Here is a 27630-nt window from a genome sequence, read left to right as displayed (position 1 = left end):
GAAAAAAATATTTCCAGTATTTAGATAATTTGAAATTTTTATATTATTTCTGAAAACTGTATTGAGTAGGGGATCAGTTATTACTGGGATAAGGTAGCCTTTTAAAAAATACTTACCAATAACTAAATATTCTAGAAATAATCTTAGGGGCATTTTCACACTCTGATTTAACCTAAAACAATTATCACGTGATAAGGCAAAAATTGTTTTAGTGGTAAAATAGATGGTCATTTATTTTAGTTCAATGTTTGATATTCAAATAGAAAACTACGCCTTTTTTTTTCATTATTTCTAATCTTTTTAAATGTAAGTATTTTCTTACTTCGAAATTTAAGAAAACATAAAACTTATTATAAATTGAAAAATACCTAAGCACTAAGCATTATGAGTACTTTAAGTAAATAAAACAAAATGCACATTTTCACATAATATCTAGACTCACAGAAGATTAAAGTTAAAATAATACAATACAACTTCCCTCTTTTAGTCAGATTTTGAGGAAGTTTATATTCTCACAGTAAGGGAACCATATGCATATATTCAAAATAAACTTCAGGAGATACATATAGCTTCCTATTCTTGAGCAAGTTTTATGGATCATTAGAAATCTGGTAAATTTCTACTTACAGATACTTATTGTTTGAAGCACATAAATTACAATTATACAAATAAAACACACCTGAGATTCTTTAACCAATAAATTAAAGACGGCATGCTGAGCAATACAATCCATGTTAATAAGTTGATCACAGTACTGTGCATGCGCAGACTATCTTCGGCATCACTGGCAGATAAACGAAGATGGTGTACTGTAGAGTCTTTATGGTGATTTGATTTTTTTTCACTTCTTCTAGAGTGTTTGGGATTCTATAAAGCAATATAGTAAAATTACTAAGATGTTAAAATTTAGGTTTATTATTTTACTCAGAATCATACTCAATTATTTAACAGCTAAATAACCACATCTTTCTAATCAAACTGAAATAAAATATTGAAATTACCTTGCTCAGTGTAATTTAAAGCAGTTATTAGTTATAAAATTTTCATCCCATGACTTGCTATTTCCATTGCTGAGACTAGATCCTCTAAGTAATTACTAAAAATTTAAGAGATAATTTGTAACAATAAACATGACATAAATACTGATAAAGATCAAATTAAAATCAGACAGGGGCACCTGGATGGCTCAGCTGGTTAAGCATTGCACTCTTTACTTTGGCTCAGGTCATGATCTTTGGGTCGTGAAATCAAGCCCTGCATCGGGGGTGTTGGGGCCTTGAGGCTTGAGATTCTCTCTCCCTCTCCCTCTGCTCCTCCCTGTTACCACTCCCTGCCCCCCCCCACCACATGCTTACTCTCTTTAACAACAACAACAACAACAAAATTAAAATCAGACAATCTAAATAGGTTCAATTTTTTTAAAGTTACTTAAATTCATGACATCTTTTTTAGACACCGTAAAACCCTAACTTAAAAAAAACTTTATTTCCCCATGTTCTTTTATATTAAAGTGATGTAGAGTTTTGAAAATAAAACTTACCACAGTCTGGCTATTTTTGTACATTGTTAGGCTGGCTTGCAGATGAACAATCTAGGAAAAAAGAAAAAAAACTGTTTAATTTCACTTTTACTTTGAAACAAAAAAAACACCATTTTTATTACAACTGAGAAACACTAATCTGAAATTTAAAGAAATCTAACTAAAAATACATTTAAACTTTTACAAATATTTTTCAGGGTGGCTGGGTGGCTGGATCAGTGGGTTAAAGCCTCTGCCTTCAGCTCAGGTCATGATCTCAGGGTCCTGATCGGGATCTCTGCTCAGCAGGGAACCTGCTTCCCTTTCTCTCTCTCTGCCTGCCTCTCTGCCTACTTGTGATCTCTGTCAAATAAATAAAATCTTAAAAAACAAACAAACAAATATTCTTTCAGTAAAGGTAAATAATAACTACACAAACTTGCTATTAAGGACTAAAAAACAAACAAAATAATAAAACTTCCAGAGTGTGATATATTATTATACCTTCTGTATTCTGAGAACTTATGTTTAAATATGCTTTGCTCTAATAACTTAGACTCCTGTGAGTAAAATATTGATTATCTTCAGTATAGTATAAAGAATTTAACATGTCTTATCTATTTTTAATTTTTGAAAATCTGAACTCAATTATATATGGTGAAATGCTTACAAGAACCTCAGAAAATCTCTAGGTTTAATTTGTTAGGTTTGCTTATGGCTAAGTATTTAGCCAGTTTAGTATTTAGCCAGTTTTGTTCATTGGGTCAATTATTTGAAATATCCAATTTAAAAGCTAAAACTATCATATTTATAAATCAAAGTAGTAAGCAGATTTTTCTGATGGACATAAATTCCTTTGGAAAACAGAATATATAATGTGCATATATTAGTGTTAAAAGCAGATGTAAATAAACCATTGTTTAAAAAAGAAAATGATTATCCATTCTGGTATCAACTGTCTCTACCTAAGTTTAATGTGGAGAATATGTAGTTGTATAACCTAGATTTTCCTGCTATCAGCCTTCTTGGAAGTTTTTCACTTCCTCAGTAAAATTATTAGGCTAATTATTTTTGTCTTCTGATTCTCCAGCAACATGTGTAACATTCTACATTATGTCAGCACAATTGATAGCTTGATCCCAGTGACATAACTTTTTGTCTATTACCCTTGTTCAAAAGAAGGTATGAATAAAAACTGCTCTAAGTAAAATGCTTTTTAAAAAATTGATAATACTTGCAAGAGCAAGAAGCAATGTGAAACAGATTAGATAGTCTCCCCTTATTTTGTTTTTACTAACTGAACTCAGATTAATAATTTCAGCTCTGTAGTTAATCATATATTTTAAATAACTAAGATGTTTAAGAAAACCTTCTACACTTAAACCTTAAATAACAGGTTACTACAGCTATAGTTAAAATTTTCGTTAACAACACCTACAGGAAATTCTATGTCTGCCTGTCACAAAGCCTAGTTATTCTGACTTCAGTGATGTGACATACCTTAAACACATAATAAAGATAAGTAAGCAGTATGGCAAAAGCTCCACAAGTTGTCCAACCTACTATGATCAAAACAATTGTCAAAAAGGGCAAATCTGCTGATATCATTTTGATATCTTTAGGAAGTTCAGGGGGCCTGGAAAAAAACAAGAATAAAGCTATTAAAAGAATATTAACAGTTGTTTATACAGTCATATTAAGAAAGAAAACAATACAGTACTCTGTCAGGCTCTCCTGCTTATTAATATGCAAGTATCACAAGGTAAGCAGTAAAATATTTTCTCATAAAAGCAAGGGATGACATATATTTGTATATTCTGTAATACACTGTGACAGCTCCTCTTTCATTTAGATATAGTATGGCTGATATTTGTACTAAGTTAGAAAAAATGCTGCTAAAAATAATCATTAATTATAGGCCCTGTGTCATATATATTTCCTATCTTGACAGGAGGAAAAACAGTTTTCTATTTCTTAAAGTCTCAAGATCACTCAGACTTATGAAGCTATTAGTGTCAGAAGCACCTCAGAAGGGTGAAGGAAGAAGCATCACACCGTAATCCCCTCTGTGACAGTAAATCACGTAACATGTCCGGTGAGGAGCAGAGGCAAGAGAAATAAGGTCAGTGGTTTACCAGAAAAGCCTATCAGTAGCTTCAAACTTTGTCTTTGGATCCAAAATAAAACTCTAGGCAATGTTTTTGGAATTTTTTTTGCATTTCATCTAATCTGATCTTAAGTATCTTGACTGGAATTCTCTTGCTCTCAGGTGTGACTGGAAGTCAACATATAAAAGCATTACCAGATAAATATTTCTTCCTTCAAAAGATTTACAATCATAAAAATTAAAAATAATTCTGTAATCTGTCACTTTTTAAAGTAATGTCTACTCCCAATGCTGGGTCAAATTCATGACCCTGAGTTCAAAAGGCATATGCTCTACTGACTGAGCCAGTAAGGCATCCCTCTGTCAAACGTTTTTGATTAACTCTTGGCATTAACTCAAACAGCATTTAACATGCAATAAATGATTATCTTTTTTTAAAAATAAAAGTTTTTATTTAGTTCATTAATCTCTACGCCAACATCGGGCTCAAACCCATGACCCCTAGATCAAGACTTGCACGCTCCTCTGGCTGAGCCAGCCAGGTGCCCCTGAATGATTATTTTTAACAAAGATATAACTTTTAACACTAACCCATGTTTTTCTAGTTTTTCTAGAAGAAGTGAACTTCTTTCCTTTCTAAGGTTTCTTTCCTTAGAAATTAGAGTTTAGTTAAAGCCAACTAATTCTGAGGTTCCCTATCAAAATACACTTTTTTCCTTAAGAGCAATAAGAAAGCTTTCAGTCATTCTTTACCTTCTCAAAGCTAGCCACAATGAAGAAAGGAGTCTCACAGATGTAGAAGACAGTAGGCCACCCCAGTAGGCAGTACATGTTCCAAACAGAAAGAGAATCAAGGATACAAGGGGGAAACACATACTCTGACTGGTTAAAACGATGGCATCTAATTCTGGTAACATTAACACATCCCATAACTCCTCAAACCATTTATATCTGTGGATAAAAGAAAACATACAATAAAAGAAAAAAATCAACAACTGACATTCAAATATTTAATATCTGAGGTATCTGGCCATACATGAGAGTCCCCTAAGTTTCATGATACTCAATGTGTACTTATACTGAAAAACCAATTTCAATTCCTTGTAGAGAAAAAGTTATTTATCTTCCAAGTAAGTCTACTGATCTTCAAGGATCTGAGCCCTGAGTATCAATGCTGTTCCTTGTAATAAATAAGTTGCCTTTTTTTTAAGCTAGAAAACCAACAGCTAATTGTATTAACTAACGAAAAGAGATCTAATGTATACTGGTTCTCAGCATAAAACACAAAATAAGAATAAATTAAAAATGGAATGCTAAGTGTGGTAGAGATCCAAAATACACTTTGTATGGGAATAAAAAGTGATCTGAAGCACTGTTTCACAAATATCCTATAATGGTTTGTGCTCATGAATTTGGGATACTCAAAAATTACAGGCCATATGTATCCCTTTGCAAATTTAAGAAGTTTGGTATATTTACAGATTAAGTTTCTATAACTGATACATATATATATAATTTCTATAATTACTTTTGAAATGGTTATAATATCAAAGTAAATGTTGATATACCTATTAGGACTCTGCCTAAAAATCCCATTTAATAAAATAAGACAATTGCCATATTTGTATGAGTATTTATATATCATTATGGGGCATACTATGCCCCTATATATATATGCCCCTATTATATAAATGAAACATGTCTTATATATAAAAATAATTAAACATGTTTCATATATATAAAATAATTAAAATCATTATCACAGATAATAAAACTTACCCCAACAGAAACTTAATCATAATTACAAAAGGATCAACTTTGTATGGCTTGGCTTCTTTATCCAACACAGTAGCATATTCTAAGCAATGACCTGGTGATTAAAAAAAAAAAAAATAGTAACTATGAGTCATATCATACATTGACTGCATTGTAAGAGCAACATATTTCATGTCAGAGAAAGCAAGGGTCACAATTATCATAAAGACTCTCTTCACAGATTAGAAATTACTGTAACTCAATAGATCATATGTAAGAGTACACAATCACTTCTGAAACAACTTCAGGAAGCCAAATGGTTTCACCATTTGCATTTTCACAAAGCTCCAAACATGATTTTTTTAAAAAACAACTTAACTGAGATGTAATTCTCATACCACACAATTCATTCAAAGTACACACAATTTAGTGGTTTTAAGTATATTCACAGTTATGCCTTCATCACCACAATCAGTCTCAGAACATTTTCATTACTCCCAAAACAAACTTGTTCTCCTTAACTGTCACCTGCTCCCAGGGAACAATTAATTTACTTTGTTTCTAAAGAAAGGCCTATTCTTAACATTTCCTATAAACAAAATCATATAATGTACAGTCCTTTGTGACTGGCTCCTTTTTTTTGGTGTGTTTCCAAGATTCATCCATGTGTTAGCAGGTGTCAGCACACTCTAGTTATGTGTTTATCGGCTGATGAATACTTGGGTTGTTTCTGCTTTTTGGATATGAACAGTGCTTCTGTGAACATGGGTGCACAGGTTTAGTGTGGGTATCTGTTCACATTTTTCTTGGATATATACCTAGGAGTATAGTTCCTGAGTCACAGAGTAACTGCCAACCTACTTTCCAAAGCATCTATACCATTTCACATTCCCAAAAGCAGCATATGAAGGTTAAAATGAATACTAAAGGCAGACTTGAAATTGTAAGTCATTGAAAGGAAATCAGTAGCTGCAGAAGGATTTGGCAAGAGGAAAGGGTAGGGATATTTTTGGACTATTTTTATGTATTTTGATCCACTGTCTTTTCCTATCTCATCTCCCTTCATTACAACCCAAGCCCAACAATGTGTGAGGGCTTTATAAAGCAGGCTCCTGGGAAACTATTTTCATTGCTATCCTCTAGGAAAGGTTTTGTCCAATGCAGTGTATATTCTAATTGGGATCTCCGGATTCATTCTCCACCCTTACTTTGTTCTGAGCTCTGGGAGGCTGACTTAGGTGCAATGAATGATAGGCACTGATAAGAGGAAATAAGGTTCATATATGTATTTCCCTGCCTTTTCCCCCTGCTGAGCCACAGCTTGACAGTGGCTATAGCTGTAGTAATGCTGCCCTCCACTACAGCCCTCTAGGCTTGCTCACTACCTTGCCCTGAAAACGAGGAGTATCAGACGGCTCTACTGCTAACCTGGCACTTAATCATTTCTTGTCGGTTTCTCTTAACCCTACCCATACCTTTGAAACAGTCTCTTCATTAAAATAAACTCTCAGTTTTTCCATTCAGGACCTAACTGATGTAGTGGAACAGCCCAAACATTACACTGAATGCCTACTATGTGCCTGACACTACAGTAGGTACTAGGGATGGAATGGGGAACAAGATCCCCATCAAGGAGACTCTCCCTCTTAAGATATCATCAGAATAAAGGGAAAAAATTTCAGGCACTAAAGTGTAAAATGGAAAAGCTAAGTAAGGAATCTTCTTGGGGATCTCCTAAAACCAGAGGATCTGAAATGCCTGTAAACTGGAGAGATGGGTCATGAACTCAGCCACATGAGAGACAAATAAGTAGTAATGAAGAACTTGGAGAAAAGGGGTGGAGAGAGATGGGGAGGAGGAATAAAAACATTCTTACCTGTTGAGAAAAGAGAATATAACTGTCCTCCATAAGCAAGAAGGATACTAGATGTAACATAAGCAGGAAGAGCTCCTCCATGAAATCGAACTACCTAGAAAACAGGCAAATTACAGGGCAACTTCTGAATATTCATGTTAATGAAATTAATGTACTTTCACATGAAATAAAAGTGTCTTTCTTCACTTTATATTTTCCCTGACATGGCCACAGAGGTACTTCCAGTAATGGGTATCAAAACTCTAAGTAAAATAAATATCAAGAATATACAGTATGTTAGAAACATGTAATCAGAATTTTTCATAAAGGTGCAACAAAAAAAATACGCAGTAGAGTAGCATATACTACAGACTTTTTTTAACAAGGTACATTTATTGAGCATTTAATATAGTCCAGGCATGATACTAAACATTTTATATGTGTTATCTCACTCTCTCCTCCCAAAATCCTTTGAGGTAATTCTTATCCCTATTTTACAGATGAAGAAATTCAGGCACAGGGAGCCCACAACTTGCACAATTAAAAACCTAATAGACAAGTAGGGGAACATGGGTGGCTTATTTGGTCAAGCATCCAACTCTTGATTTTGGCTCAGGTCATAATTTCAGGGTGATGTGATCAAGCCTGGTGTCAGGCTCTACGCTTGGCATGGAGCATGACTGAGATTCTCTCTTCCCCTTTCCCTCTGTCCCTTGCATGCATGCACACTCTCTCTTGAAAATAAATAAATAAAATCTTAAAAAAAAGAAAGTTAATAGACAAACAAGTTTCTCATTAACTCTTATTGTCCTCATCAGTAAAATGGGGACAATACGGTACTTACCTTATAGGTGATTTTAAAGTTTAAGGATGTTCACTTGTGTAAAGCATTTACAGTATTAACTCAAACATGTTAAGCTATCACAAAATATTAGCTGCTATTACAAGCATACCTCATTTTATTGTTTTTGCTTCACTGCACTTTGGAGATAATTGAAATTTTTACAAATTGAACATTTGTGGCAACTGGCATTGAACTAGTCTATCGGTGCCATTTTTCCAATAGCATTTGCTCACTCTGTGTCATACTTTGAGATTCCTTGCAACATTTCAAGTGTTTTCATTATTGTATTCGTTATTATAATCTACAATGACTGATTATGACTCATGGAAAGCTCAAATAATGGTTAGCATTTTTTAGCTATAAAGTTTTAAAAATTAAATGATACTCAATGCCTGCTAATGACCTGGTAGAAAACATATAGCATACTTTAGTTATCAAGAGTACAGAAACAGGGGTGCCTGGGTGGCTCGCTGGTTAAGCATCTGACTGATTTTGGCTCAGGTCATGATCTCAAGGGTCGTGGGGTTGAGCCCGAGGTGGAGACCCCATGGGGGGGTACCCCACTTAGCAGGGAGTCTGCTTGAGGTTCTCTCCTGTGTGTGTACGCGTGCACTGCACACACTTGCGCTCCTAAATAAATCTTAAAAAAGAAAAAAGGAAGGGCGCCTGGGTGACTCATCGGGTTGATCCCAGGTTCCTGGAATTGAGTTCTGCATAAGGCTCTCTGCTCAGCAGGGGGCCTACTTCTCCCAGCTCTCTCTCTGCCTGCCTCTCTGCCTACTTGTGATCTCTGTCTGTCAAATAAATAAATAAAATCTTAAAAAAAAAAAAAAGGAGGGGGGAGGAGAAATGGTAGAGAAGTAGGAGACTTAAATTTCATCTGGTTCCAGGAATTTAGCTAGATAGTTATCAAACCATTTTGAACTACTACAAACTCAACAGGAGATTGAAGAATAGCAGCAATTCTATGAACAGAAAAGTAGCCACCTTCTAGAAGGTAGGACGTGTGGAGAAGTGAATCTGAGGCAATAATTTGGAAGATACACACGGGGGGAGGGAGCTTCCATCAACTGGCTACCAGCAAGCGAAAGAGCAGCAGAGCACAAAATCTGAACTTTTAGAAGTCTGCTCCACTGAGGGACGTCGCTCTAGTAGCTAAGCCAGGGGTAGAATCCTCCCTGGGACAGTGTGGTCTCAGGACTCTCAGGGTCACAGAAAGACTGGGCAGAACTTGGGCAGAGGTCCCAAGTATTGGAGCAGGGAAGCTGGCTGCAAAGATGGAGCTGAAGAGTGGGCTCTCAGCTCAGGGCTGCCTTAAACCACAATCCGTGGCACAGTTGGGCCACTATTCTTTGAGCAAGGACCCAACAAGCAGCAGGTCCAGGGAGACTTTCCTTCCTCCCCAGGAGGAGTGGTGTGGGGGAAAACCACAGGAATCTGCTAGGTTTGGAAATTCCAAATGGGGTTGTGTGCCAGAGACAGAAATGCTCGGTCACACAGGCCAGATGAGCATGGAGTGGGGCCGGAAACCAGGGAGACAGGAGTGATTGCTTTCTCTGAAGGCTCCCTGGGGGGGGGGCTGAGTTCTCAGCTCCTCTGGGGCCAGAGATTGGGAGGCCACCACTTTCGTTCTTATCCTCCAAAGTTGTATGGAAAGCTTTCAGGGGACAAAAGGTACAGACAGCAAACCTGAGCAGATTGCTTAGCCTGGCCCCTGGCAGGGGTGGTGCAATTCCGCATCAGGCAAAGACAGGTGAGAATCACTGCAACAGGCCCCTGCTCCAGAAGATCAGCAAGAACAATCAGCCAAGACGAAGTTTACCAAACAATGAGAACTGCAAAACTCCAGTGCTAGAGGAATATAGCACATAGAATTCATGGCTTTCCCCCCATGATTCTTTAGTCTTTCAAAGTTAGTTTTTTTAATTTTCTTTTTTCTTTTTCTATTTTTTAAAATTTTTCTTCTTTTTTCAAACAACATCTTAATTCCCTTTTTAAAATCCATTTTCATTTTCATTTTTACAGTTATATTCTATCCTTTCATTGTATTTAACCTTATTTTTTGTATTATTTAAGTTTTTCTTTCTTTAAACTTTTGGGATACAGTTTCTTCCAACAGACCAAAATATATCCTAAATCTAGTATATGGCTTTGTCCTAGTCTCCAGCCTGATCACATTCTCTCCTTTTTAATCTTTTTTTTTCTTTTTTCAACCAACTTCTTATCACTTTTATAAAATCTTTAATTTTCATCTTTATAGTCACATTCCATCTCTTCATCATACTTACCCTTATTTTGGTATATATACATATAAATTTTTTTTTTTTTAATTTTGGGAGGCAGTTTCTTCTAAAGACCAACATCTAGTGTGTGGCTCTGTTCTATTCACCAGCCTGATCATATGCTTTTTTTTTTTTTTGGTGCCTTTCTCCACTGCCCCATCCCGCCACCCCACTGTTTTGGGTCTATTCTGATTTGTTTAGTGTATATTTTTCTGGGGGTTGTTTTAGCATTTTGTTCTCTCATTCATCTATTCTTCTCTGGACAAAATGACAAACTGGGAAAACTCACCTCAAAAAAAAAAAAAGAACAAGAGGTAGTACCAACTGCCTGAGACATAATCAATACAGACATTAGTAAGATGTTGGAACTAGAGTTCAGAATGATGATTATAAAGATACTAGCTGGGCTTGATATAAGCATAGAAGATACCAGAGAATCCCTTTCTGGAGAAATAAAAGAACTAAAATCTAACCAAATTGAAATAAAAAAGGCTATTAATGAGGTACAATAAAAAATGGAGGCTCTAACTGCAAGGATAGATGAGGCAGAAGAGAGAATTAGTGATATAGAAGACCAAATGATGGAGAATAAAGAAGCTGGATAAAAGAGAGATAAACAACTACTAGATCACAAGGTGAGAATTTGAGAGATAAGTGATACCATAAGATGAAACAATATTAGAATAACTGGGATCCCAGAAGAAGAAAGAGAGAGAGGGGCAGAAAGTATACTGGAGCAAATTGTTATGGAAAAAGAATTTTCTAATTTGGGGAAGGAAACAGGCATCAAAATCCAGGAAGCAAAGAGAATTCCCCCTCAAAATCAATAAAAATAGGTCAACACCCTGTCATCTAATAGTAAAACTTACAAGGCTCAGAGACAAAGAGAAAATCTTGAAAGCAACTCAGGACAGGAGATCTGTAACCTACAACAGTAGAAATATTAAATTGGCAGCAGACCTATCCACAGAGACCTGGCAGGCCAGAATGGACTGGCATGATATATTCAAGGCACTAAATGAGAAAAATATGCAGCCAAGAAAACTATATCCAGCTAGCCTGTCACTGAAAATAGAAGGAGAAATTTAAAAAAACTTCCAAGATAAACAAAAATTGAAAGAATTTGCAAGAACACAAAACCAGCCCTACAGAAAATATTGAAAGGGGTCCTCTAAGCCAAGAAAGAGCCTAAAAGTAACACAGACCAGAAATGAACAGAGACAATATACAGTAACAGTCACATTACAGACAATACAATGGCCCTACATTCTTATCTTTCAACAGTTACCCTGAATGTAAATGGCTAAATGCCCCAATCAAAAGACAAAGGTATCAGATTCAATAAAAAGCAAGACCCACCAACAGGCTGTCTGCAAGAGACACAATTTAGACCCAAAGGCACCTCTGGACTTAAAGTGAGGGGGTGGAAAAACATTTACCATTCTAATGGACATCAGAAGAAAGCTGGGTGGCAATCCTTATATCAGACAAATTAGATTTTAAACCAAAGACTTTAATAAGAGATGAGGAAGGACACTATATCATACATAATTAAAGGTTCTGTCCAACAAGAAGATCTAACAATTTTAAACATCTGTTTTAAAATATCTATGCCCCTAACATGGGAGCAGCCAATTATATAAATGAATTAATAACAAAATCAAAGAAACACATCAACAGTTATACAATAATAGTAGGGGACTTTAACACCCCCCTCACTGAAATGGACATATCATCTAAGCAAAAGATCAACAAGGAAATAAAGGCTTTAAATGACACACTGAACCAGATGGACATCACAGATATATTCAGAACATACCATCCCAAAGCAAAAGAGTACACATTCTTCTCCAGTGCACTTGGAACATTCTCCAGAACAGATCACATCCTGGGTCACAAATCAGGTCTCAAATGGTACCAAAAGACTGGGATCATTCTCTGCATAATTTTGGACCACAATGCTTTGAAACTAGAACTCAATCACAAGAGGAATGTTGGAAAGAACTCAGATTCATGGAGGCTAAAGAGTATCCTACTAAAGAATGAATGGGTCAACCACGAAATTAAAGAATTAAAAAAATTCATGAAAGCAAATGAAAATGAAAACACAACTGTTCAAAATCTTTGGGATACAGCAAAGATGTATTTTCTAAGAAAATACAAGAAACAGGAAAGGTCCAAGCCTTTCTCAAGAAACAGGAAAGGTCTCAAGTCTACAACCTGACCCTACCTATACCTAAAGGAGCTGGGAAAGAACAGCAAAAAAAGCCTAAACCCAGCAGGAGAAGAGAAATTAAAGAGCAACAGAAATCAATGAAATAGAAACCAAAAGAACAGTAGAACAGATCAGCCAAACTAGGAGCTGGTTCTCTGAAAGAATTTAAGATTGAACCCCTAGCCAGACCTATCAAAAAGAGAAGAGAAAGAACCCAAATTAATAAAATCATGAATGAAAGAGGAGAGATCACAACCAACACCAAAGAAATTATACAATCATAAGAAGATATTATGAGCAACTATATGCCAATGGTCCTGGGAGGCAGGAAAAGAGAAGAGTCAGATTCATAATGATTTGATACTTGCCATTGCTGGGTTTGAAGAAGAAGGAAGGGACCACAAGTCAAGAAGTGCAGGCAGCCTATAGAAGCTGGAAATGGCAAACAAACGTGATTTCCCAGAGTGTCCGGAAGAAACACAACCCTGGGCACCTGGGTGGGTCAGTCATTAACCATCTGCCTTTGCCTCAGGTCATGATCCTAGGGTCCTGGGACTGAGACTCGCATCAGGCTTCAGCAGGATGCCTGCTTTTCCCTCTCTCACTTCCCCTACTTGCATGCCCTCTCTGTCTCTGTCAAATAAATAATAAAATCTAAAAAAAAAAAAAAAAAAAAAAGAAGAAGAAGAATAAAGAAAAAAAGAAAAAATAAACACAACCCTGCTAACACCTAACATCTTTACTGGAAACCCATTTTCAATTTCTGATCTCCAGAACTATAGGATAATGAATTTGTATAAAAACACTAAGTTTGTGGGGCGCCTGGGTGGCTCATTAGGTTAAGCCGCTGCCTTCGGCTCAGGTCATGATCTCAGGGTCCTGGGATCGAGTCCCGCATTGGGTTCTCTGCTCCGCGGGGAGCCTGCTTCCCTCTCTCTCTTTCTGCCTGCCTCTCTATCTACTTGTGATCTCTCTCTGTCAAATAAATAAACAAAAAAATCTTTAAAAAAAAAAAACAACAAAAAAAAACACTAAGTTTGTGGTAATTTCTTATAGCGGCAATATCAAATTAATATAATAATAAAGCCATAAATATAAACAGTTTCATCATCATTCTTAAATGTGTAACATAGATTTCTCAATGTATAATTTAAATTTTTAAGCCTGGAATCTAAAATGGGGTTTTCCCCCCACAACAATTCTGTTTCTGAATGTTGATGTGACTTTTCTTACAGCAAAACTGAATTTAAAAATATTACATTTAAAAATATATCGAATACTATCTAGATATGACATTATCTAGATAGTTTTATTATATAAGGAAATGTTATCAGAAGCATTAAAATTTCTAAATAATTTTAAAAAAGATAAGAAAAAAAAACAGTACAGAAGTTGAGCAGCATAGCAGGCTTACAGTCAGCCTTCTGGATTTAGATTATAGCTCTGCCTCTCGCTAGCTCTGTGTCCTTGGACATGTTACTTTACCCCCCCTTCTCCCTGTGCCTTTATTTACAAAATGGAGATAAATAGCACTTATCTCACAGGGAGTTTGAGGCTTAAATGTGTTCAGTTGTATAAAGCATTTGGCACAGTAACTGGCACAGGTAGGTGATCAGAAAATAGCTGTTATTATTAACCTTTGATACTCTTCACTGTCTTTGGAAATCTTCTAGGAGTTTCTATTATAGTATTCTGAACATGGCAGTTCCTTGTAATGACTATCACTGTTGTGAGTATAACTATTCTACTCGGCTACAGCCACAGCTCATATAAGATATGACAAAATCCACAATCATAAACTGGCCACTATGGAACATATTCAAATTGTAGACGCTTGATTTGGTTTAGTATTTGGCACAGTATTTCTTTACATTTCAAATTAGATGCCAACATTTAAAAAATTTAAAAAGTTTTATCTAAAACTCTAGATTTCCAGTTTCTCTTAAAATCTAAAGATTTAGCAATATTAGTCTTCATTCCTATATAGAAATGACTTACTAGTTTTTATAATTCTCTTGAGAAAGTAATTTCAGCTTTATTCTTTGCCCTCTTTCATTAGAATAGACTAAAGAACATGTAAATATTTTTTCTCTCCTTTTTCTGAAAAAAAGAAAGAAAGAAAGAAAAACTAATTTGATGGAAAATTAACTAAGCAAAGTCTAAAGATTCTCCCAAGTTGTTTCTCTTTATTCCTATTCTCAGTCTTCTTTGACTGAATCAGCAACAATGAAAATATGTATTATTTTTAAAAGATGAATAATATATACTACATCAATTCATTCTCCCATTCTCAAGCTAAATTTTTAAACAAACATGAAGCAAGAGCATCATATCTTTCAGTAATTTGGGAAAGACTTAATTACCACAAATTCTTTGACATTTAAAAAAGTACCCACCTTTGATCCTGTAATACCTACATATCTTTGTTTTTTAGATCAATTTCCATGTCTTAACAAGAATATTAGTATGTCCTTATTTGATGGACATATAATTATGCTTGGTTATCAAATATCAAAATAACTTGACTTTTCCTGTCACTACTCTGAATTATGAGCCCTAGGGATGATATGGATGAGACAGTATGCTATTTTTCAGCCCATACCACTGTATACAGTAACATGCCTTTTGGACATACTAAAAATATAATAGCATCAATTCTTCCTCTATATGCCAAGACATAATTTTTCTTTTTTTTTTCAACCCATCCCCTATAATTTTTCTTAAAAAAGGTCCCTTAACAAGCTAGATAATTTATTATAACTATCCATGGTACTACTCTTCCAATTTACACCATTTAATCTTCTCTTTCTAATGTAGCACATTTTACATATGAACTTAGAATTTTCTAATGTTCACAGATTTAATAATAATCACAATCTAGTTCTCACCAGATTGTTGTGAGAATCAAATGAGATAATGCATATAAAAAATTTCTGGGTTAGGGGCACCTGAGTGGCTAAGTGGGTTAAAGCCTCTGCCTTCAGCTCAGGTCATGATCTCAAGGTCCTAGGATGGAGCACGCATTGGGTTCTCTGCTCAGCAGGGAGCCTGCTTCCCGCTCTCTCTGCCTACTTGTGATCTCTGTCAAATAAATAAATAAAATCTTAAAAAAAAAGTATTAAAAAAATTTCTGGGTTAATGTGATTTGTGAGTTTTATAATTACAGTTAAAGGACTTAAATTCTTAAAATTCTGCTATGCTATGCCACAACAAAAAAATAAAAAATAATAGAAGACACAATAAAACTTTTGTGAGTTTTAAAATAGATATAATTTTTGATTAATTAATATTATTATTCATGTCAGGTTATACAATTCCGCAATTATAATGATGTTGAGTAATAGAGAGTGAGAGAGAGACAGAGCACAAGCAGAGGGAGTTGGAAGGCAGAGGGAATAAGGAGAAGCAGATTCCCTGCAAAGCAGGGGAAGCCCCATATGGGACTTGGTCCTAGGACTCTGGGATCATGACTTGAGCCAAAGGCAGTGACTTAACCCACTGAGTCACCCAGGCACCCACAATAAATTATTTTATAACACTATTTGCTTATGAACTAAAGCAACAGTAAATTTAAAGTATTTCAACTCAAAAAATAGAAAATTTAAAGTATTTCAACATGTTTATTTTTAATATAATTTACTTTTTATTTTACAGATTAAGCACATACAACATAAAAAGTTATTTGAAAATGTGTGTTTATGTAACAGCCTACAAATTTTACTGGACTATGAATTATAGCATAGTATGTGCAACATGAAATCTTAATATGACATTCAATTAGCCAAAAACACTAATTTGACAATCAGGAATCAGCTCTCATCTCTAGGAATGAAAGCATCACCTTAAAGCCTGGCATGGCCAACTAAGATTTGTCTGCCAAGAATTGGTGTTGGATTTTACTGAAGAGGGAAAAAGAAGGAAAAGGAGAAAAGTCAAAAAGAAAGAAGCAGCTGCAAAAGTTCGAGCAGCAAAAGGCCATATTTAGCTCGTTAAAATATTTTATTATCTGGACCTTCCCAGAAAAAAGTCTGCAACCCTTGCCTTATAATATGATTAAGGCAACCCATAATCAAACAGGAATCACTTACCTGTCCAAGTATTTGTGAAAAGGAAGTCTTAACTGTCACCTAGTTTTAAAAAATTTTAAAAAAAAAGGTTATTTCTCCTAAAGCCTTCTAGTTCACATTTTATTAAACTAGGCACTTCTGTGCATCTCTACACATAATCATTAATTTTTTTTAATTTTTAATTTTTTATGAATATATATTTTTATCCCCAGGAATACAGGTCTGTGAATCGCCAGGTTGACACACTTCACAGAACTCACCAAAGCACATACCCTCCCCAATGTCCATAACCCCACCCCCCTTGTCCAAACCTCCCTCCCCCCAGAAACCCTCAGTTTGTTTTATGAGATTAAGAGTCACTTATGGTTTGTCTCCCTCCCAATCCCATCTTGTTTCATTGATTCTTCTCCAACCCACTTAAGCCCCCATGTTGCATCACCACTTCCTCATATCAGGGAGATCATATGATAGTTGTCTTTCTCCGCTTGACTTATTTCGCTAAGCATGATACGCTCTAGTTCCATCCATGTTGTTGCGAATGGCAAGATTTCATTTCTTTTGATGGCTGCATAGTATTCCATTGTGTATATATACCATATCTTCTTTATCCATTCATCTGTTGATGGACATCTAGGTTCTTTCCATAGTTTGGCTATTGTAGACATTGCTGCTATAAACATTCGGGTGCACGTGCCCCTTTGGATCACTACGTTTGTATCTTTAGGGTAAATACCCAGTAGTGCAATTGCAGTTCTACTTTCAACATTTTGAGGAATCTCCATGCTGTTTTCCAGAGTGGTTGCACCAGTTTGCATTCCCACCAACAGTGTAGGAGGGTTCCCCTTTCTGCACATCCTCACCAGCATCTGTCATTTCCTGACTTGTTGATTTTAGCCATTCTGACTGGTGTGAGGTGATATCTCATTGTGGTTTTGATTTGTATTTCCCTGATGCCGAGTGATATGGAGCACTTTTTCATGTGTCTGTTGGCCATCTGGATGTCTTCTTTGCAGAAATGTCTGTTCATGTCTTCTGCCCATTTCTTGATTGGATTATTTGTTCTTTGGGCGTTGAGTTTGCTAAGTTCTTTATAGATTCTGGACACTAGTCCTTTATCTGATATGTCGTTTGCAAATATCTTCTCCCATTCTGTCAGTTGTCTTTTGATTTTGTTAACTGTTTCCTTTGCTGTGCAAAAGCTTTTGATCTTGATGAAATCCCAATAGTTCATTTTTGCCCTTGCTTCCCTTGCCTTTGGCGATGTTCCCAGGAAGATGTTGCTGCGGCTGAGGTCGAAGAGGTTGCTGCCTGTGTTCTCCTGAAGGATTTTGATGGATTCCTTTCTCACATTGAGATCCTTCATCCATTTTGAGTCTATTTTCGTGTGTGGTGTAAGGAAATGGTCCAATTTCATTTTTCTGCATGTGGCTGTCCAATTTTCCCAACACCATTTATTGAAGAGGCTGTCTTTTTTCCATTGGACATTCTTCCCTGCTTTGTCGAAGATAGTTGACCATAGAGTTGAGGGTCTATTTCTGGGCTCTCTATTCTGTTCTATTGATCTATGTGTCTGTTTTTGTGCCAGTACCATGCTGTCTTGATGATGACAGCTTTGTAATAGAGCTTGAAGTCCGGAATTGTGATGCCACCAACTTTGGCTTTCTTTTTCAATATCCCTTTGGCTATTCAAGGTCTTTTCTGGTTCCATATAAATTTTAGAATTGTTTGTTCCATTTCTTTGAAAAAGATGGATGGTACTTCGATAGGAACTGCATTAAATATGTAGATTGCTTTAGGTAGCATAGACATTTTCACAATATTTATTCTTCCAATCCAGGAGCATGGAACATTTTTCCATTTCTTTGTGTCTTCCTCAATTTCTTTCATGAGTACTTTATAGTTTTCTGAGTATAGATTCTTAGCCTCTTTGGTTAGGTTTATTCCTAGGTATCTTATGGTTTGGGGTGCAATTGTAAATAGGATTGACTCCTTAATTTCTCTTTCTTCTGTCTTGTTGTTGGTGTAGAGAAATGCAACTGATTTCTGTGCATTGATTTTATATCCTGACACTTCAGTGAATTCCTGTACAAGTTCTAGCAGTTTTGGAATGGAGTCTTTTGGGTTTTCCACATATAGTATCATATCATCTGCGAAGAGTGATAATTTGACTTCTTCTTTGCCGATTTGGATTCCTTTAATTTCCTTTTGTTGTCTGATTGCTGAGGCTAGGACCTCTAGTACTATGTTGAATAGCAGTGGTGATAATGGACATCCCTGCCGTGTTCCTGACCTTAGCGGAAAAGCTTTCAGTTTTTCTCCATTGAGAATGATTTTTGCGGTGGGTTTTTCATGGATGGCTTTGATGATATTGAGGTATGTGCCCTCTATCCCTACACTTTGAAGAGTTTTGATCAGGAAGGGATGCTGTACTTTGTCAAATGCTTTTTCAGCATCTATTGAGAGTATCATATGGTTCTTGTTCTTTCTTTTATTGATGTGTTGTATCACATTGACTGATTTGCGGATGTTGAACCAACCTTGCAGCCCTGGAATAAATCCCACTTGGTCGTGGTGAATAATCCTTTTAATGTACTGTTGAATCCTATTGGCTAGTATTTTGGTGAGAATTTTCGCATCTGTGTTCATCAAGGATATTGGTCTATAGCTCTCTTTTTTGATGGGATCCTTGTCTGGTTTTGGGATCAAGGTAATGCTGGCCTCATCAAATGAGTTTGGAAGTTCTCCTTCCATTTCAATTTTTTGGAAAAGTTTCAGAAGAATAGGAATTAGTTCTTTAAATGTTTGGTAGAATTCCCTCGAGAAGCCGTCTGGCCCTGGGATTTTGTTTGTTTGGAGATTTTTAATGACTGTTTCAATCTCCTCACTGGTTATGGGTCTGTTCAGGCTTTCTATTTCTTCCTGATTCAGTTGTGATAGTTTATATGTTTCTAGGAATGCATCCATTTCTTCCAGATTGTCAAATTTGTTGGCATAGAGTTGCTCATAGTATGTTCTTATAATAGTTTGTATTTCTTTGGTGTTAGTTGAGATCTCTCATCTTTCATTCATGATTTTATTTATTTGGGTCCTTTCTCTTTTCTTTTTGATAAGTCTGGCCAGGGGTTTATCAATTTTATTAATTCTTTCAAAGAACCAGCTCCTAGTTTCATTGATTTGTTCTATTGTTTTTTTGGTTTCTATTTCATTGAAATAGACCCAACCTGGGGAAAGCAAAAGCTTCTTCTTCTTCTTTTTTTTTTTTTTAAGATCTTATTTATTTGTTTGACAGAGATCACAAGCAGGCAGAGAGGCAGAGAGAGAGAGAGAGAGGAGGAAGCAGGCTCCCCGCTGAGCAGAGAGCCCGATGCGGGGCTCAATCCCAGGACCCTGGGATCATGACCTGAGCTAAAGGCAGATGCTTTTTCTCTATTTCATTGATTTCTGCTCTGATCTTTATAATTTCTCTTCTCCTGGTGGGCTTAGAGTTTCTTTCTTGTTCTTTCTCTAGCTCCTTTAGGTGTAGGGTTAGGTTGTGTACCTGAGACCTTTCTTGTTTCTTGTGAAAGGCTTGTCCTGCTATATATTTTCCTCTCAGGAATGCCTTTGTTGTGTCCCACAGATTTTCAACCATTGTATTTTCATTATCATTTGTTTCCATGATTTTTTCAATTCTTCTTTAATTTCCCAGTTGACCATTCATTCTTTAGAAGGATGCTGTTTAGTCTCCATGTATTTGGGTTCTTTCCAAACTTCCTCTTGTGGTTGAGTTCTAGCTTCAGAGCATTGTAGTCTGAAAATATGCAGGGAATGATCCCAATCTTTTGATACCGGTTGAGTCCTGATTTAGGACCGAGGATGTGATCTATTCTGGAGAATGTTCCATGTGCACTAGAGAAGAATGTGTATTCTGTTGCTTTGGGATGAAATGTTCTGAAACTGATGTCTATCTGGTCCAGTGTGTTGTTTAAGGCCTTTATTTCCTTGTTGATCTTTTGCTTGGATGATCTGTCCATTTCAGTGAGGGGAGTGTTAAAGTCCCCTACTATTATTGTATTAGTGTTGATGTGTTTCTTTGATTTTGTTATTAATTGGTTTATATAGTTGGCTGCTCCCACATTGGGGGCATAGATATTTAAAATTGTTAGATCTTCTTGTTGGACAGACCCTTTGAGTATGATATAGTGTCCTTCCTCATCTCTTATTACAGTCTTTGGCTTAAAATCTAATTGATCTGATATAAGGATTGCCACTCCTGCTTTCTTCTGATGTCCATTAGCATGGTAAATTCTTTTCCACCCAATCACTTTAAATCTGGAGGTGTCTTCGGGATTAAAATGAGTTTCTTGGAGGCAACATATAGATGGGTTTTGTTTTTTTATCCATTCTGATACCCTGTGTCTTTTGATTGGGGCATTTAGCCCATTAACATTCAGGGTAACTATTGAGAGATATGAATATAGGGCCATTGTATTGCCTGTAAGGTGACTGTTACTGTATATGGTCTCTGTTCCTTTCTGATCTACCACTTGTAGGCTCTCTCTTTGCTTAGAGGACCCCTTTCAATATTTCCTGTAGAGCTGGTTTGGTGTTTGCAAATTCTTTCAGTTTTTGTTTGTCCTGGAAGCTTTTAATCTCTCCTTCTATTTTCAATGATAGCCTAGCTGGATATAGTATTCTTGGCTGCATGTTTTTCTCGTTTAGTGCTCTGAAAATATCATGCCAGCTCTTTCTGGCCTGCCAGGTCTCTGTGGATAAGTCAGCTGCCAATCTAATATTTTTACCATTGTATGTTACAGACTTCTTTTCCCGGGCTGCTTTCAGGATTTTCTCTTTGTCACTGAGACTTGTAAATTTTACTATTAGGTGACGGGGTGTGGGCCTATTCTTATTGATTTTGAGGGGCGTTCTCTGAACCTCCTGAATTTTGATGCTCATTCCCTTTGCCATATTGGGGAAATTCTCCCCAATAATTCTCTCCAGTATACCTTCTGCTCCCCTCTCTCTTTCTTCTTCTTCTGGAATCCCAATTATTCTAATGTTGTTTCGTCTTAGGGTGTCACTTATCTCTTGAATTCTCCCCTCGTGGTCCAGTATCTGTTTGTCCCTCTTTTGCTCAGCTTCTTTATTCTCTGTCATTTGGTCTTCTATATCGCTAATTCTTTTTTCTGCCTCATTTATCCTAGCAGTGAGAGCCTCCATTTTTCATTGCACCTCATTAATAGCTTTTTTGATTTCAACTTGGTTAGATTTTAGTTCTTTTATTTCTCCAGAAAGGGCTTTTATATCTCCCAAGAGGGTTTCTCTAATATCTTCCATGCCTTTTTCGAGCCCGGCTAGAACCTTGAGAATCGTCATTCTGAACTCTAGCTCTGACATATTACCAATGTCTCTTGATTAGGTCCCTAGCCTTCGGTACTGCCTCTTGTTCTTTTTTTTGTGGTGAATTTTTCTGCCTTGTCATTTTGTCCAGATAAGAGTATATGAAGAAGCAAGTAAAATACTAAAAGGGTGGCAACAACCCCAGGAAAATATGCTTTAACCAAATCAGAAGAGATCCCAAATTGTGAGGGGGGTGGGATAAAAAGAGGTTCAAAAAGAAAGAAAGAAAGAAAAAAAAGAATTAAAAAAAGGAAATGAATAAAGAAAGGCATAAAAAAGAAAATATACATATATTAGATAAACTAGTTAAAAAACGTTAAAAAAGAAAAGGGTAAAAGTTCAAAAAAATTTTAGCAGAAGAAGAGATAAAAATGAAAAAGAAAAAAATTAAATTAACTGCAAGACTAAAAAGTCACAGGGAGAAAGCCATGAGTTCCGTGCTTTGCTTTCTCCTCCTCTGGAATTCTGCTGCTCTCCTTGGTATTGAAACCGCACTCCTTGGTAGGTGAACTTGGTCTTGGCTGGATTTCTTGTTGATCTTCTGGGGGAGGGGCCTGTTGTAGTGATTCTCAAGTGTCTTTGCCCCAGGCGGAATTGCACCGCCCTTACCAGGGGCCGGGCTGAGTAATCCGCTCGGGTTTGCTTTCAGGAGTTTTTGTTCCCTGAGCGCTTTCTGTAGAGTTCCGGAGGACGGGAATACAAATGGCGGCCTCCTGGTCTCCGGCCCGGAGGAGACGAGAGCTCGGGGCCCCACTCCTCAGTGCGCCCTCAGAGAACAGCGCCCAGTAATTCCCGTCTGCCTGACCTCCGGCCGCACTCGGAGCTCACCGAGCCTGCGACCGGCTCAAGGTAACCCCGAGCTGTGAGCTTACTGTCGGCTCTGTCTCTGTAGCTGGCTTCCCCGTTCCAATACCCGCAAGCTTTGTGACACTCAGACACACCCCCAATCCTTCTGTGACCCTGCGGGACCTGAGGCCACACTGACCTCACGTGGGCTTCGCCCCGGTTTAGCCTCTGGAGCTATGTCCCTCAGTGGAACAGACTTTTGAAAGTCCCGATTTTGTGCTCCATTGCTCCGCCGCTTGCTGGGAGCCGGCCCCTCCCCCCGGGGTTTCTCTTCCTGTCGCTTTGGCTTCACTTCTCGGCCGGTCCTACCTTTCAGAAAGTGGTTGTTTTTCTGTTTCTAGAATTGCTGTTCTTCTCTTCTATCTGCCGATGGATTTGCAGGTGTTTGCAATCTTTAGATAAGCTATCTAGCTGATCTCCTGCTAGCTGAAGTAGTCTCAGTCTGCTACTTCTCCGCCATCTTGACTCCTCCCTCAATCATTAATTTTTTTAATAATGACTGACCTAAATTCATTTATGGTATTATAAGAATCCTCTGAACCACAAATTTTAATTTGTATTAAGTGTAGTTTTATTGTTCAGCATATTTTCCTGGATTCTAATTCTCTGACAACTGGATGAATGCTATGGTACTTGTGGTAACCCTTTACTAACTAGGATATTTGATTAACCAGAATATCTTAGTACCACGTGATTCAAGCTAAAGGACTTGACTGAACGACTGAATTAGGAAGCTATACATATGTTTGCGGAACAATTAAACACAAATTAACCTATTACATAACCAGTATTTTAAGTCTCAAACCTACAACTGTATAGCACTAAGTATAGTTAGCTAAGGCAATACTGAGTAAATTTCACCAAAACAAGTTTTATAGGATATAAGACCAGAAACAGAGCACATTTGGTAAAATTTAAGCCAAAACAATATTTTAAAAAGAAATTCATCAATTATTATCTCTATTATAAATACACTTTTTTTAATATTAAGAAGTCTGAAGAAAACGGAAATATGTATTTCATACAGAAATTATAAAATGGCTTCAAAATACTTACTTTTTAAAAACAAATTACTTATAAAAACATGGAATTTTTTAGTGTGCAGTATTTGTAGCCGAATTATTAATGGAATTTTTGCTATCACTATTAGAAATATGAAGGCACACGTTAAAAACCATTATAGCCCTATAAAATCCTTCAGTGTTAAAAAGAGAAAGATATTAAAGCATTAATAAATACTATGAAATCCAAAGTAAGTCGTAATTGAGGTCCAATGAAACTTGTTGCCAACATACAGTCTGACCTACCAATTCTAGTCCACCCCAAGTTAATTCTAATGAAGAACCCAAATATTTAAGGTTGTTTTAAAGGAACTGAATAGAATGAAGATATTTCACATAAACCAGAAATCACCATTAAAATGTATAATCTCTTAAATCTGGAATCCTTAGAACCTGGGATGTTCTGATACAGAGGGACTTCTGTAGTTCATGAATCCATAAAAGTATACGTCAGTCAAGTTTATCTCCCTTCTCTTGGAGCAGAGGTGTACTGTGGTAGTAAAACAAACACAGCAGGCATACTACACTGCACATATAAATGACAAACATTTAAAAAGCTAGTAAAAAGAAAAGTCTTACGCTTATCCAGTAAAGGTGGAAACCAACATATATCATTTTAATTACTGCAGTAAAGCCATGTCAGCTGATTTCATGATGTTCTTCAATTTAGAGAGAATTTTGAACTTTGGGCCTCCAAACTTAGAAGGTTAATCTATAGTCTCAATTTTATTTTCTATTACTTATTAAGACATATACTTTCAATGGTCCAGCCTGAGGAAATACTGAGGTGGTGCTGACAGGCAAAATGGAGAATATTTAAGGCATCATAAAAGTCCATTTCATGTATTTATTGGCTTCCACATTGCCATATATCTATGGTTAATATAAAAATGTATTTCCTGTGTATTCTATAACTAAATCTTAAAAGTTAAGCAAACATGCAACTTACTTCATACTGACAATCTGAAGATGTATACATTTTTAATAATGCTACATGGCTGTCGTTTTCTGGTTGAGCAATGTGGAGTTTCAGAGAAATTTCTGTAGAAGATGGTACCCTGAAAAGATAACTTAAATATTAATTCTCAAATACAAAATGCTGTTAAATATCCATTGCTAAATCAATCCTCGCACAGCACAATGAAATAATGGAGAGGAAGACAAATGTCAGAGACGTTATTATAGATGGACATTTTTTCAATTTTATCACAGTTGTTTGAATGCTCCGTCATCTAGAACAGGCATTGGATGACAGTCTAGGAAGGGGTCAATGCTCCAAGCAAGTAAAGTTTAAATTATATATCATTTAGATAAGAATACTACATTGTCTTATTATATTATCTTATGAACATAATGCTACCTAAAGGATAGGTACATTTTATTAAGAGGCACTTAAATAGTTTCATTAAAATTTCACTATGATTTAAATAAACTAAGAATAATATGTACTATTCAAAATGGCCAAAGTTTAAGATAAATTCTTTCATATACTCACTGCGCAATAGTAAGTGAATCTTCGTAAGACCAAGGAATATGAAGTTTATAGATACTAGTTATTTCTTCTGTGGAAATATAAGGGTAATATGTGTTATAAACCTACTACAATACCTACCTACCAGTTCCCCAATCATAAAAAATAACCAGTAAGACTTAGATGATATAAAGAATTACCAAGAATTATTGAATAATGTTTAATTAGACTTACAAAAGATATTAGAGTATATGGAAACTGGTAAACTAGAAAACTAGAGGAGAGTAGGTAAAAACAAAAAAACAAACAAACAAAAAATAAACCAACTAGGTAAACTAGGAAACTAGAGCAAACTAAGAAACTGGTAAAACAGCTAAACTGAATTACTATTAATAATGAGATAGAAAAATATATATAGCATTTTAAAAAGTAGGTATTTAAACTGATACCGTTGAAGATACTTAGTATTAAGAAAGGGTCTATGTTAAATCTCTTGGAAATACAGCTTTTCTACTATCATAATTTAATCTTAATTCACAAAAATAAATAAATATTATATAAAATTTGAGTGAGGTCTATTGATTCTTCAAATGACCAATACCATTCTTCTCAGAAATACACTTACCTTTGACTCCTGAGCACTTGCTTACTACGTTGATTTTAAAAGCCTGGTATATCTAATAAGAGTTTGACCACAAAAACAAAAACAAGAAAAACAAAAGTTTATTTTGTTTGCTTAACTAAACAGTGAGATAAAATCAAATCCTTGTTATAATCAGGATAATTACCTGTCCAAAGTTTAGAAGTTCTATATTATAAAACAGGCCACTTGTATTTAATATCACTTTCCTTGAAGACAGTCCTGTTGAGTTGAAAGTACTGTATTATTTAGAATACCAAACAGTTTTTAAGAGAGTACTGATTGCTTAACAGTGTTTAACTAATGCTAATACATTTTTAATATTAAAAAATAATTTATAGGTTTTCATTTCTGTTTATGAAGGAGTGAACTCCTAAAAATCCTACCCTCTTTCAATACACTCCAGACAACATTTACAATATATGTATTTTAAGAGTCAACTACATATTTTCAATTTCAAACAGGTATGCTTTCTTTGTAGATCTTTCATTTTATAAGTCTTTAATCTCATATTTTTTTTTCCTAAAGATTTTATTTATTCATTTGACAGAGAGAGCAATATCACAAGCAGGCAGAAGGCAGGCAGAGAGAGAGGGAAGCAGGCTTCCCACTAAGCAGAGAACCCAATGGGACTCAATCCCAGGACCCTGAGACCATTACCTGAGCCGAAGGCAGAGGCTCAACCCACTGAGTCACCCCTTTAATCTCATTTTTAATTAGATAAGTGATTCAGACTTATCATTTCTGTATTGTTCTGAGTATCTTTCTTACCCCCCGCCAAAAGTTGGGTGAGGGATAAAAATCTAAAACAGTTTCTGCTCTGAAGTAACAGATTTTTTTCATAAATGGAATATTAAAAAATATATATTTTAAGTATAGGCCATGTCAAAAGAGCAAGGAGCCAATCTAAAATGAGCTCCCAATATCCAAAGCTGGAACAACTTAAGCAAAAAAATGAGATGATAATATTAAATTATAATCCAATGAAAAAATATCCATGAGTCATACAGACATAAATAAAATTTGACTAAGCAAATAAATGGAAAAGGGACAACTTTCCTTTCATAAGAATTCCAACAAATACAGAATACCAGTAATAACTGCCTCAGACTAGAGGAACCAATGGATGCTAAAATTAGTGGGTTATTTTGAAGATAAAAGGGTACTGAAACATTCTCAAAGTAGCTCCCCCAAGACATTTATTAAATACAAACAGGAAACAAATAAATTTACAGTGGAGAAACCTGGAAGATACTACCAAGGAATCAAGGTTAACATTATTAGTAATTAGACATAGTGATATCACATGTCCATCCATAGGATACAATGAGAAGTACACATAGCTCTGGTGATATGCTTGCTAAAAATGCACAACTGTAATCTAATCATAAGAAAGCATTAGACAAATCCAAGTATCTGATATTTTACAAAATAGCTTACAAGTACTTTTCAAAATATGCCAAAATTATAAAAGACAAGGAAAAACTGAGGAACTCTCAAAGATTAGAGGAGATAAACAGGGCATAACAACTGAATGCAATGTGGGAATGTGGAGAACACTGGTGGAAAAACTGATGAAAACCAAACAA

The 27630-nt window shown here is 35.9% G+C and overlaps 1 protein-coding gene across 2 annotated transcripts in view; it reads right to left on the bottom strand.

The window, feature by feature from the left end:
* Positions 1 to 27630, bottom strand: part of PGAP1 (post-GPI attachment to proteins inositol deacylase 1) — a 79894-nt gene that overhangs the window by 2856 nt on the left and 49408 nt on the right. For both annotated transcript variants that reach the window (XM_082689045.1, XM_082689046.1), the window contains 11 exons: positions 26190 to 26263; positions 26027 to 26078; positions 25426 to 25492; positions 24880 to 24988; positions 16666 to 16704; positions 7258 to 7351; positions 5406 to 5496; positions 4380 to 4577; positions 3020 to 3155; positions 1541 to 1591; positions 680 to 867 (listed from right to left, as the gene is read on the bottom strand). In XM_082689045.1, the coding sequence (XP_082545171.1) occupies positions 680 to 867; positions 1541 to 1591; positions 3020 to 3155; positions 4380 to 4577; positions 5406 to 5496; positions 7258 to 7351; positions 16666 to 16704; positions 24880 to 24988; positions 25426 to 25492; positions 26027 to 26078; positions 26190 to 26263 (1099 nt within the window). The remainder of the gene's footprint in view (positions 1 to 679; positions 868 to 1540; positions 1592 to 3019; positions 3156 to 4379; positions 4578 to 5405; positions 5497 to 7257; positions 7352 to 16665; positions 16705 to 24879; positions 24989 to 25425; positions 25493 to 26026; positions 26079 to 26189; positions 26264 to 27630) is intronic.

This window comes from Mustela nivalis (genome assembly GCF_964662115.1).
Source record: "Mustela nivalis genome assembly, chromosome: 11".
Classification (NCBI taxonomy): Eukaryota; Metazoa; Chordata; class Mammalia; order Carnivora; family Mustelidae; genus Mustela; species Mustela nivalis.
Note: the sequence above shows the minus strand (reverse complement) of the source record. Positions and strands in the feature narration are given on the sequence as shown.